Consider the following 14,120-nt stretch of genomic DNA (forward strand, 5'->3'; position numbering starts at 1 on the left):
ACACTAGCCACATTTCAAGTACTGAGTATTCATATGTGGCTAGTGTCTATGCAGATGCAGAACATTTTTGCTATCTTTGAAAATTCTACAGTACTGCTCTAGAATGTAGGGTCTATGAAAACAATGAATTTTGTCTCTTTGATTTGCTGATGGATCACTAGCATAAACCTGATATGTGGTAAGCCCTCAATAAGTATTTGTCTATTATTCACCAACACGTTCTACTCTGATAGCTGGTAAATTGTAGATACTCCAGTGTTCGTTAAATGAAAAAAAAAAATGTGTGTTTTTATATATATTGTGTCACAGTTTAAACTCAAAATGTTCCAAAAAATATTAAAATATTTGAACCATATTCAATACCATATTCAAATGGTATTGGTTGACCATGTGCCCTTCTATAAAACAATCAAGGTTTTGTTGTAGCTATTTAGAAACAGTATCTTTAGGAGATACTAGTTCCCTAAGGTTGTCGTAGCCAACAAACTTGGTGACTTGACAAAAATTTATTTTCTTTACAGCCCTACAGGCTAGAAGTCTGAAATTAAGGTGTCAGCAGGGCCGTGCTCCCTCTGAATGCTCTAGGGGAGAATCCTTCCTCATCTCTTCCAGCCTCCGGTGGCTCCAGGCATCCCTTGGATGTGGCTGCATAACTGCAACCTCTACTGCTGTCTTTAGATGGCCTTCTCATCTGTGCGTTTCCTTTCTTTTCTTTTTTTTTTTTTCTGAAAAAAAAAAGTGTGTGGTGGAAAAGGTTGGAAGATAAAAACAGAAAGTAACTTAAAAAAGCTGCGGGCTCCCACAGAACGTTACCCAGGCTGGAGTGCAGTGGCTCACTGCAACCTCTGCTTCCCAGTTTCAAGCGATTCTCCTGCCTCAGCCTCCTGAGTAGCTGTGATTACAGGTGTGCACCACCATGCCTGGCTAATTTTTGTATTTTCAGTAAAGACAGAGTTTCACCATGTTGGCCAGGATAGTCTCGAACTCCTGACCTCAGGTGATTCGCCCACCTAGGCCTCCCAAAGTGCTGTGATTACAGGCGTGAACCAGCATGCCCGGCCTCATCTGTGTGTTTCTTAAAAGAACAGTTGTCATTGGATTTAGGGTCTACCTGAATAATCCAGGGTGATCTTATCTTAATATTCTTAACTCAACTACATTTGCAAAGACCCTTTTTCAAATAAGCCCACATTCACTATTTCTAGGGATTAGGACATGGACGTATCTTCTGTCATCATTCAACCCACTGCAAGAAATCTAATGTCTTTAAAGTGTTGCCATGTAAATGTATTAATGGCGGAAATCTCAACATTTTGTGTAGGGTAAAAAGTGAATCAAAATCTGAATTACTGCATGAAATGGAAACAGACTAAGAAGCAGTTTTAGGATGTGCTGAAAAATGACAAATCTCGTGAATTAAGATAAATTTTTGAAATGCGTGCCACTGGGATGCTTTTTTCTTCCTTATGAATACTGGATTTGGATCTCAAAATGAAGACAAAGTTAACAATTTTAAGGCAATAAGGACTCCTTCCCCATTCAAGAAGAGCAAGGAGTGTGGAAGGAGCACCTATGTGGGCTTTAGAAATCCTCTTCTCTTCATCCAGGGCAACAGCACTGGTGCAGTTTACGTAGGAGGTATAAACTGAGACAGAGGAATCTCGCCCAGGTCAAGCTTGCCCTTTCCCAACTAGCAGCATGGCCTCTCTTGTAGCCTCTCTCTAGGTCTTATGGTTGGAAGTGGAAATTTACTAAAGGAAGAGAAGGGAAGCTGGCCGTGCACTGGTTCAAGGAGTAAAAGAAATCTCTGCACTTTTAGACGGAATCTCTGCATTTCCTTGTAGGAAACGTTTCCATTGAATATAAACATCTGATAGCTCTCAGTGGCAAATATTTTTGTCAAAACAATTGTAAGAGAGGATCAGATTTAAAAATATTTATAATAAGATGTTACAAGTGTTATTCTATGAATTCTCAGATAAAAAATTAAAAATGCTGCCTGAATTGGGCCATAAAAGGTTAGTAGACCTGTGTGCATATTACAATGGGAAAAATACATTCTGGGAAAAGAGGACAGATTTAGGAAAGCCCTTAATATTCACAGAAAGGGTTAGAATTTAAATATGCATATATAATATATATGAAATACATATTATGTAAAAATATATTATATATATGAGAGAAGGATGGAAGATTAAAATAGAAGGTAAATGGGATTCTGTAGATGGCCTTGTATTTTTTTTTTTTTTTTTTTTTTTGAGACAGAGTCTTGCTCTGTCACCCAGGCTGAAGTGCAATGGCACGATCTCAACTCACTGCAAGCTCCACCTCCTGGGTTCAAGCAATTCTCCTGTCTCAGCCTCTCCAGTAGCTGGGATTACAGGAGCATGCCACCACACCTGGCTAATTTTTGTATTTTTAGTAGAGACAGGGTTTCACCATGTTGGTCAGGCTGGTCTCGATCTCCTGACCTCAGGTGATCCGCCTGCCTCGGCCTCACAAAGTGCTGGGATTACAGATATGAGCCACCATGCCTGGCCAGCCTTGTATGTTTTAGTATAGAGTTTCAACTTTACAACTTCTAATGGTTCCTCATTACCCACAGGGAGGCAGGAAATGATCTTATTAGATACATTTTATAATGACTCTAGTTGCCATGTAGAAGTTAGATTCAAAGAGTTGAGACTAGAGGCAGGAAGACAATTAGGAAGTCATTGCAATCATCCAAGTGAGAGATGCTGAATGCCTGAATTAGGAAAGCAGTAAGTAATAGAGAAATAAAGAAACAGATATGAGCAGTATTTGGAAGTTCAAATTGATATGACCTTGATAACTATTGGATTATCAAGGTCATGTGTTATGCTTCATTAGCTCTCTGATACCTATCTGGCATAGGAATATGTTTACTTAGTTAGCTCTTGTGGGAGTTAGTATCCAAAGATGCCCCCAAAATACTGCTTCTGATATTCATGCCCTTGTGTAGTTCCCTGCTATGTTGAGTCTGGGCTGGCTCCATGACTCAATTTTAATTATATTTACAGAGGCCCCTTTTCCAAGTAACGTCACATTCATGGTTCTTATGTGTGCATGAGAATGCAGTAGAAATAATATTGTGGCAGTTCTGGCCTAAACATTAAAAATGCCTGGCACCTTCCACTTTTGTAATATTGGAAGCCCTGAGCCACCAGGTAAGTTGGACCCTAGAGAGATCTTGAGGAGAGACCACATGCAGAGGCCATGTGTAATGACAGCCCTGAGAATAGTCAGGATGAGAGATGAACCCAGCCTTCCATATTCCCACCAAAGCTCCAGGTATGGCAGTGAGCTCCAGGGGTTCTAGTCAGGTAAGTCCCCAGAGGACCCTAGCTGCAGTCAACATCACAAGAAGCAGAATTATCATGAGATAGTAAAATGGCACTTGCCTAAGTGCGTTGTAGAATAGTTTGTTATTCAGCAAGCCACAAAAGCTCTGGAGTCCAATGAAAAATAGTCTTTTTGAGAACTTGTGAGAAATCAACAATAAAAATGTACGCTTCCTCTGTCTGATTTCTGCTAGTCTGTAATAGCTTGACCTGAAACATCTGCCTGTTTCACCAAACTTCTTTTCAAAAGCCATCCTTGTGCTTCTGCACTGGCACAGAAGACCTGGTGGCAATGATCAGAGCTAACAAGAGCTGTGTGCTACCACAGCACAGGAGCACATGGCTGATTGCTCAGGTTGGGGCCCTGCAATCAACAGAGATCTGTGTCTCTCATTTAACATGATTTTTATATTTCACTCACTCTTCTCATTCCACGTGGCTAAACTAACAAAATTTACAAGAACATGCCTGTCTGTGTCTATAAATAATCAGAATTTAACACATTATTTTCAGTTGCAGATCAGTTTTAGAATCCAAAGGGACTGAAAACTTTGGTCCATATTTATTTGGTTACATACAGCTTTCATAAAGATAGGGATATTTTTGTAAGGACCGTGCACTACAGATTTACATTTCTCTTGATCGTGTGTGTGGGAAGATCTCTATCTCATCGTGGCTTAAGGCAGGCAGAGTTCTCAAGGAAGTTGGAGTCATAGGCTGATTTCAAGCAGCGTCATTCCACACTGAAGTGTGGTATGAATGTAATTAATTTCTATGTGTGCTTTGACATGCAGGATACTGTGAGGCACTGTGTTGCAGGCACACACAAATGAGTCAGACGTTCATCTTTTATTTTACCCAAGCCTTTTGATTCTATCAATTTAGAGTTGGTTCAAGCCTCAAGATCATTGCTGGAAATATTAGAAATTCTTCCATTGATCTTTATGCCAATAATAATGGAGAGCTGGTTTGGGAATTTGGCTACCAGCTGGAACAGTGATCAGTCTTCTTTTGTGTAGTTCTTCTCCACCAACACTAGAGTACAATGAACCATAGCTTCTCTGCACTCAGTCCTGTGCTATACCCGTCCGATTCCATATATGTTCAAATAGTATTACAAATTTAGCCACTTCCAATCTGATAGTCAAATAGATTCATTACCACCTTGTGAATAAATTTTGAAAAAAATATTTCTCTCTCTATGTATATATATCTAAAAGGGTCCAGTCTGAAAGATTTGTATACACTCCATTACTATTCTTAAAATGTATTGGCTTTTTTACTAAATATGTGATAATAACGATAATGAGATTTTTAAAACACATAAATCCACAAAAGAGAGAGAAATTGCAATAGCAGCATAATTTAGGAAACCGGACAGGAGCTGGATAAATAATTATTAATGTAGATGTTTAGAGAAAGTTGAAATTCTAGTTTTTAGATGAGGAAGCCCAGAAATAAGTTACTTCATCTTAATAAGTTACTTCATCCCCAAGAAAGCCTGGAATTATATGCCTCTAGAGTACCAATGGGACCTTAAACTGGTGGGTTGTTTGGAAACCTGCAAAAGGAGCAGAGCACCAAACACTCAGCCTGCTTAATACACCTGGAAGTTACAAATGAAGAGACTTTGATAATAGAGTTCAGTTAGTCTTCCAATATCACAATCGTGGTACAAGCTGGGGGATAGAACACGTTCATAGTGAAAGTCCTTCATCAGTGCTCCTTTATAATATTATTAGTGATATTTAAAAATGAAAATAGCCACATGTGAGAAGAAATAAAAATACAAATGTTCATGTAGGGGGAAAGTTGAACTAAAGCAAAACCAAAATCCCCAATGGATTAAAGGAGGCAGCATCACCTGTTCTGGTATTAAACATGCATATTTCCATGCCAGGTGTGTGAGGAAGGGGCATGCCGACATGCTCCATTTGTGCTGTGATAAAATATAATAGAAGAATTCGTTTTCAGGACATAGCAACAATGAGGGGATAAATATTACTGTTATTTACCCAGATTGTTTTAGATAGATTTGAGTAACTATTGGGTTCTTTCAGAATCATGCCAAAAGAGCAGGCAATGGATCTGACTCCATGATGTGGTTAATGTGTTGTTGGGAGCTGGGGTTAGTATTGTTTAGTAACAGCCCAGTTACCAGGTCATGTGTTATGCTTCATTAGCACTCTGACATCTGTCTGTCATAAGGAATATGTTTACTTAATTAGCTCTTGTGGTGGTTAGCTATGATCACTAGCGTGCTTATTTTTCCATGTTAGCATAATCCTCTTGAAAACAAAAACCGTAATGCAATGGATTTGTCTTTTCCATCCTACTCATGGTTTTTTGTCAATGCTGGTAATAGTGCAACACCAGACACAGGTTTGCGTATGGGCTGCAGGTGCCTGAACAGCACTGTGCAAAGGCACAGAGGTATGTGGCTGAGTCTTCAGGCTGGGATCCTTTGATGTACAAATAGCTGTAACCCTCCTTGGTATTAAGAGTGACATTTATTCGTCCTTTCTTCTTTTCATCCCCATTTAAAGTCATTACAAACAAGGCCCTGGGGATTTTTGCAGTTTCCCATCTGTACCAGTGTAAGGCATAAAAATTGCTGGAAGGGAAGCTGCAGGTGAAGTTGGTGCTGTCTCCCTCCTGAACACTCAGTGACTGGGGACTTTGTTCCACGTTCAGTATGCTGCTCATGCCTGTTTTATAAAAAAGAGTCAGACATAGAAATTGGTCTCTCTACAGAGTTTGCATTTTCTTCACACATCCCCCAAATAAAACCTAGAGTGTCTGACTGCGTCCTCCTCTTTCCTCATCATCACCCCAGACTAAGAATGTCTCCCGTAACCCCTGGACTTACAGTCAAGATGAAGCCAGAGGATTAGTAATGGGGCTGCCAAAGGATTCTTCTCCATGTTTCCTGCTCATGTACCCTCAGCAGAAAAACGTTTTGCAGTCAAAATCTGTGGAAGTATTCTGCTTCAGAAAACAGGATTCTGCATCTGGTTGCCTAACAAATCAGAGACCAGCTCCTATAAATGTCCTTGAAACACTCTGCCCTATTTTCAGTTTCCTGTGGTTCACAAAGAGGGGTCGAAGTAACTGCTTTCTTCAGGCCAACTTCATAAACTTTGAGGAAATCCCCCATGAGTCTGGAACACAAAGATAATTGACAACCTTTCAGAAGTGCGCTGCCTAACTGTGGACTGCTATTATTCAAATTTAGAGGGAGTTACAAGTGGGATGGCAATTTGTGGCAGGAAAAGCACTTTTCTTTGAATCTTCAAACATTAAAAAACAACTTTTGAATCCCCCTCAATTATTCTAAACGACTTTTTTCTTTATGTTCATTATTTAATAAGAAAGTCATGCAATAGAGACATTACTGTTTCCAATTTACAAACAAAAAATAGCCCAAAGCTCAAGGAGATTAAATAATTCACTCAAGGAGATTGAATAATTCACTCAAGGTCAATTACCTAAGTGGCATACTAAGAATTAGAACATATATCTGTCTAGCTCTAGACTTTATGATATTTGGAATCTGATATGCCACCTACGTTTGTGATGCACCATGAATGTTTTACATGTTAGATATGTTCTAAAAATAATGGAAGTCTAATTTGTGGATATTCTTTATAATGGCTAAAAAATGAGAACAACCCAAATGTCCATCAGCTGGTGAATGAATAAGCAAAATGCAGCATATTCGTACAAGATATGAATGATATTCGACAACAAAAATAAATCAAGAATAAATAAAATAAAATAAGCAAAAATGAAATAAATAAAATAAAACATCTAACATATGCTACAACACAGATGAGTCTCAAAAATACTGTTTTAAGAAAAAGAAGCCAGACACAAAAGATTACATATTGACTGATTCCATTTAGATGAAATGTTCGGAAAAGGAACATTATCTATAAAGACATAAGCTGGTTGCCTGGGGCCAGGGTTGGGTTCAAGATTAACTATAGTTTGGCATGAGGGATCTTTCCAGAGTGTTGAAAAGTATTTACAAATAGATTATGGTAATAGTTTCATAAATCAGTTATTAATTAAAAATCATTGAACCATACATTCAAAATGGATGAATTTATGGAATGTAAACATACTCCAATAAACTTGTTTAAAAGTAAATAAGAATTATGCTGTCTTGCTTCTGTCACAGTCCAGATATAATGTTAGTTTGATTCAATATACATGTATTTTTTAAACAGTCATTTTTGTGCTTTGAATTTTCCTAGGAGCTCTGAGGAATTAAAAATTACAAAGCTATAGCCTCATCTAGGGGAGAGGAAAAGAAATAAAAAAAATTACAAAGCAACATTCCCTGTTCGCTGTGAGCCCAAAATATAATTGGAGAAATAAGACATATCCAAGGGAAACTGAATAGTATAAGAGAGCATTAATTAATGTTTTCAGAATATAAATTCAACCTCTAGGTATTTTGTGTATGAAGTGCCTTTAAAACCTTTCCAGTGAACAACTGAAATAAGCAAAGGAAACAGCATGGGGTTTGTACTAATATCAGGGGACAGCACTTTCCACATATATTTAAATCATATTCTAAAAAGTTAGAACTGGATTAGAAAGTATCTCAATGGTTAACTTCTAGCTTTCCTTCTCAGGAAAGGAGATAAAGGTATGGGTAGTAAAGGAAATCCTGGAAGCCTCAATAATGACTCCTAGTTCAGAAGCATGAGGACTAGAGTTAGGGATGGCTGCTAGACAAAAAAGCCATTCTTTTTTTTTTTTTTTAATTATACTTTAAGTTCTGGGGTACATGTGCAGAATGTGCAGTTTTGTTACATAGGTATACACATGCCCTGGTGGTTTGCTGCACTCGTCAACCTGTCACTTACATTAGGTATTTCTCCTAATGTTATCCCTCCCTTAGTCCCCTACCCCCCAACAGACCCCAGTGTGCAATGTTCCCCTCCCTGTGTCCATGTGTTCTCATTGTTCAACTCCCACTTATGAGTGAGAACATGCAGTGTTTGGTTTTTCTGGTCTTGTGATTGTTTGCTGAGAATGATGGTTTCAAGCTTCATTCATGTCCCTGCCGAGGACATAAACTCATCCTTTTTTATGGCTGCATAGTATTCCATGGTGTATATGTGCCACATTTTCTTAATTCATTCTCTCACTGATGAACTTTTGGGCTGGTTCCAAGTCTTTGCTGTAGACAAACAAGACATTCTAATCAAGGTAGTTTCTTCTCCAGATCACAGCATTCAGATAACTTCATCTTAGGAAAGTGAAGGCATGGTCACAATCACTCAGAAAGCCTACATGCTGTGGAGCTCATTTCTGGGGAGAATACTGATCCACTGATAAATTCACCCACAAGTTGGAGGAGCAGTGTCCAGACCAAGAAGGACATACCTCTAACAGCAGCGAGAATTCCTCTATCTATAATAGTAGGACAGACTCCTACAAGGTATAGCCACGCATTTGATCTGAAGTAAAGGCCAAGCCTGTTGACAACTAAATACGGCCTTACAGGGAAAGTAAACAATGAGATTCTCTTTCTGGAAGAGTGCATGATCCTAGTTTCCTTCCTCCCCACTTTGGCCACAGGACAGCTCAACTAGTAATATCCATCTTTATCATTCTTAACAGCCTAATATATCAAGGGAGGATTCTAAATGCACTCACCCTGATAGTAAAGGGAAACAAGGTCAATTTGCTTTCTCTGTTTTGAGCAAATAGTAGGCCTGTATATCTACTCTTATGCAAAGAGTGTGTGTGTGTGCACAGAATTTTGTAAAACATAAAAATATATACATATACATGAGTCCTCTGAAAAACTTTTGCAACATAAAAGATAAGATGCACGCACTACAGAGAAAAATGCCTCAAAATTTTTTCCACCTCATCTCCCTAGTGAGGGATTTATAGATAAAATTTTTAGTAAGATTATTTATTAATTCCCCCAAAGTGTAAAAATCAACCAATGTAGATAAACCAAAGCTAGTATTCAACTATTTAGCACTTACATATTTAAATATTACATTAAGAAAGTTATGGGATAGAAATCTTGACAATTCTGGATAAATAACACAAAGATAAATCCAGCTTAAACTTGTATCTAATATTTGCATTGCATGGACTCTGGACATAATTTTACCTTTTGTGCATTCATTCAACAAACATATATTGACTGTGTCTCCTGTGTGCTAGGCATTGTTCCAGGCATGGAGAACATGGTAGTGAAGAGATAGAAAAGGGGCTAGAGTGCAGTGAGAAGAAATTAAATAAATGAGTTTTTATAAAATAAGATAATTCTATACAGTGGTAAGCTCTATAAGACAGTATAACACTGTAATGAGTTGGAGAGTTATTCTTGGGTTGAGAAAAGGTATCTGCTCTAAATAAGGTATGGAGGGAAGGCTCAACTCTGACACTTTGTGATGCTAGGCAAGACATTTAATCTCTCTCATATTCAATTTCCTTTTCTATAAGTAACCAGTAGCTTTCTGTGGGTACTGGGCTAAGCATTGGCATTTGTCCTTTTATTTATTTCTCAAAATAACCCTTTGTAGTAGGTACTATCAATATCCACATTGTAGGGATAAGGAAATTGAAGCATTAAAGTTATTGAGTAATTTGCTTAAGATAATTCAACCAATGAGTAGTAGGTCCAGAAATCCAATCCAAGCCTATGTAATGGTTATGCCATTACATTATAAGTAATGGAAAAAAAAGAAATTACTTTTACACCAACTGAATAATCATCTAGTTCAATAACTTCTGTATCTTAGGCACTCAACCAGATGCATTCAATATAGAAAACACTGGGGGGTTGGGAGGCACCATCTGAAATTGCACTGCAGTCTATCTACAAGATAAAATTCAGTATTTTTCCAAGGGGCATTTTGCAATTTGCATAGCGTATTTTATGTACTATAATAAATATCCATGTTCTATCACGTTTCTTACTGTTAGCAGGAAATTAGTCGCATTATGATGCTGTATTGGGAGGTTGGGAGGCATATGATAACATGGAGAGTATGTTATACAGTGTTCCCTACAATGGCTTATTTTTACCCATCATTGACTGTTGTTCTCACTTCTTAGGATATTTCTATACTATAGTAAGGGACAGAGCAGTAGACATACTCTCACTTCATAGAGAAAATCTTCCCACCTTGTGCAATAATGCCAATCTTTGTTTCCAAGGTATTCTATTAGCCCCAAACTAGCCCATATATTATATTTGCCACTTTGAAATCATTCACCCTCACACATTCAGGGAAAAAAAAATTTTTAATGAAATTAAAAAAAAATCACAGCCAGTCCTGTCTCAGGACTGTCTCACATTGATCACTACAATGGGAAGGTTACTGACATTGGTTCAGAAATGTTAGCTCCTGTTGCAACCAGGCTTCACCACAGCTGAGCCCATGAACACTGGAGGGCAGCAGGGAGGCCAGTGTAAACCTCACCAAACAGTTTAGTGGGAACACCAGGTGGCAGTGCTTCAGAACTTGCTGCTTTAGTTCTCAACACGTGGACTATGCCAGAGCCTGATTCTCAAAGAAGGAAAACATAATAGAAAGATTTCGATAAAGGCTTCACAAGGTGGTGACTTTTGCGTAAAGACATAGAGGAGTTCAGAGGTACACCATGAAGTCTGGTGGGGTATAGCATTGCAGGCATAGTGGGCAAAGGCCTTGATATGGAAGCCCGCTTGGAGTGTTTAAGGAATAGTATCTCATCTTTCCCTCTACCGTCTTGTGCTTCACAGCACACTACTGTAGAAGAGACTCACTGATACATTCAGCACTCTTAAATGCTTAGTCGATGATTTCTTCCATCTGTTGATCCTGAGGCAATTTGTGCCCAGGTTTGGCATCTTGTCATCCTCACTGAGAAAGCCAATGCTGCTGCTTTGGGGCTGTTTGCTTCTCCATAGTCCAAACTTTGCTTTTTAGGAGCCCTTTAAGATGTTACACCCTGCTTGACTTTAGTTAGAGATGCTTTTCAAAGTTAGGGAAAGTTGTGTCTCATTTCCCAAATATGAAAAACTGGAACACTAAAACCTATCTCATAGGGTGTACGATGCTTAAATTAGGTAATGAATTTGAAATGTATAAATAGTGCCTGACATATAGTATGGCCAATGAATATCAACTTTCTTCTTTCCTAGTAAAATCCGCTTTTCCTTCAGTGTTCCAGTCTAGAGCCTGTTACTGCTTTTTCTTCTTCCATTGAACATGGTTCAATGATGGGAGTGTTAAAAGAAAAACTTTAGATGAATTAAATTTTACAGAGTTTAATTGAGCAAAGAATGATTAGAGATTCAGGCAGCCCCCCACCAGACCAGAACAGATTCAGAGAGACTCTGGCACTGCCACATGGTCAAAGAATATTTATGGACAGAAAAAGTAAAGTGACTTATAGAAAAAGGAAGTGAGGTACAGAAACAGATGGATTGGTTAAAGCTTGGCATTTGCCTTATTTGAACGTGATTTGAACAGTTGGCCACCTATGGCCAAAACTTAGGGATTTGTAGAGAGTAGACTGTAGCCTGTTTACGCATCCTGTTAGGTTACAGGGCACTGTGTATGGAGAAACTGTTGCCCTGAGCTTAAAATAAGTCAGGAGGCAGCTTTAGGCTAAACTTAATTTAACAGAAGTTTCTAGAAAACCTACTTGGCCATCTCTTCCCCGGGAGTAGTCACTATTTTTCATTATCCTCTCGTGGTCATTTCCTCCCGGCTACATTAACACAATTGGGGTGCTGGAGGGGCACAGGAGGATCACTCAGTGGGTTTCATCTTCATTTTCCTAATGAGTAATTATATTAAGTGCTTTTTTATGTATGCTTGTTACTATTAGATATCATATTTCTGAAGTGTCTTTTCAAGTTTTGGCCATTTGTGTTGTTTTATCATTGCTTATTGACTTGTACAAGTTTTTTATGTATTCTGCATTTGAATCTTTTTCAGAAATATGTCAATGTAAATATAATTTCCCAATCTGTGCACTGACTTTTCACCTTCTTAACAATGATTTTTGACAAAGAGTTTAAAAATTAGACTTTTATGTTCATGGGAAGCTAGCTAGAGAGGTTTTTGTTTGTTTTATAAGTACTTTAAAAATACTTTTTCCTCTTCAGCTTCTGTCGATTTTGATGAGAATTCAGCAAGCATTCTTAAAGACATTTCCCAGAACATGATATATCAACTTTCTCTGGCTGCTGGCAAGTTTTGCTTTGTTTTATTCCACTTAGACATTCCGAATATGGACTTTCCTTCCACATCTGCAGTGCTTTGGGCAAAATCACAGTGGTGGACTTAGAGAATTCCTTACTCAACTTTATGGCATTCTGTATAGCATTGCTCCTGACCAAGGAGCTTGTTTTATAGAAAGTCAAGTGTACCAGTGAGTTGAGGTGCTTGCTGAAAACAAACAGATTATGAAATGGGTAATGGAAGAGGTAGTTATGGAAATCAGCTACAACCATGAGACCATTTGTGGATAAAAAAGACTATACTGTTATAAACATTTCCTTTTCATTGTGATATGAAAATATTAAAATACATGTTAACCATTGTTTACTCTCCTCCCATTTGCCTATACATAATAGTGAAAGATATGTTCATAAGTTAATCATATATCTTGTTAAATCTCAGAAGCTAAACTACAGGATATCAATGGGAGAGCGTGACTCAGCCAGAAGAGGAAAGACCATCACCCAAAGATGAATAAATAAACTTTGTCTTCTCTTTGAGGTAGAGGGTTAGGGTGTTTGTGGTTGAGTGAAGAATAGTGGCATCATATTGGCAGGAAACATGCTTTTTAAAATTGTCTTTATTTGAAAGCTAAGTGTTATTAAAAGAGGCGCATACGGATGTCAAGCTTACAAGGTAGGGGTATTGTGGTAACTTCATACTGTCTCATCGTTAACTACCTGGAAATATATTTCTAAGAAAATCCTTCCCTGTATTGTTCTCTATTAAGTTGAAAAAAATGGTACAAGACAGGTGCCAGGCTCCAGGAACGGTGGCAACTCACACATGTTGCTACTGATCTGCTAACTCATCTTATTGTTGATTCACAACTCCCCCACTGCCCCCAGGTCTCCTCTTTCAGCTTCTCTTTTTCTTGGGCCAAGTACCCAGGGAGCAAGATAGCAAATAACACCATTTCTTCTGAAGGTCACCAACATTATCAGATTGAAGGAGGTAAGAGATAGACAAGTTTTAGTTCGTCCTCGTGGGTTCCACCTGTCACCACAGGTTCCAAAACGTCTTTACAAATCAGTTTTTACGTGCTCTTGTCCACATTCAACTGTCCTTCCCAAATGTGAGTCTAGCTGACCTAGAGTAAATTCAGGCTCAATACTAGATGCAAAGACAATAGCTTTGCATAAGAGTAAGAGCAGATTATGGCATTGTATCACATAGAAATCTGGCATGCTTATCACGACTTTATTTTACAAATAAAAACCATGCCCAGCCACAGAATTTAACAAGTGAGACTGAATACTCTGGATCAATGGGATAGAAATGTTTTATCAGGACAATTCTAGGACACATGATCTAAGAAGTACTATTCTACTTGTGAAGGCAACGGGACTGAATATCCTGATCCTCTTCAGCCTAGTAAATAAAACTCAATGTCAAATTTTGAAAATATTACATTTTATTCCTGTTATAATTTCATAAAAACATAAACAACTAAGTAACTTCTGAGAATCACCAGCTCCAGCAATTGCATGAGGTCTAATCCTTA

At 38.2% G+C, this 14,120-nt stretch overlaps 4 gene segments (V, D, J or C); all 4 read right to left on the reverse strand.

Moving 5' to 3' along the window:
- LOC104674124 overlaps window positions 1–14,120 on the reverse strand; it is an 840,972-nt gene that overhangs the window by 440,236 nt on the left and 386,616 nt on the right.
- Window positions 1–14,120, reverse strand: part of LOC104656245 — a 632,938-nt gene that overhangs the window by 405,488 nt on the left and 213,330 nt on the right.
- LOC104656285 overlaps window positions 1–14,120 on the reverse strand; it is a 576,427-nt gene that overhangs the window by 384,290 nt on the left and 178,017 nt on the right.
- LOC104656239 lies at window positions 4,948–6,554 on the reverse strand. The segment is given in 2 exon segments: window positions 4,948–6,070; window positions 6,232–6,554. Coding segments are annotated over 2 exon segments (414 nt in total).

The sequence above is a fragment of the Rhinopithecus roxellana genome, chromosome 5 (assembly GCF_007565055.1).
Source record: "Rhinopithecus roxellana isolate Shanxi Qingling chromosome 5, ASM756505v1, whole genome shotgun sequence".
NCBI classification, from domain to species: domain Eukaryota; kingdom Metazoa; phylum Chordata; class Mammalia; order Primates; family Cercopithecidae; genus Rhinopithecus; species Rhinopithecus roxellana.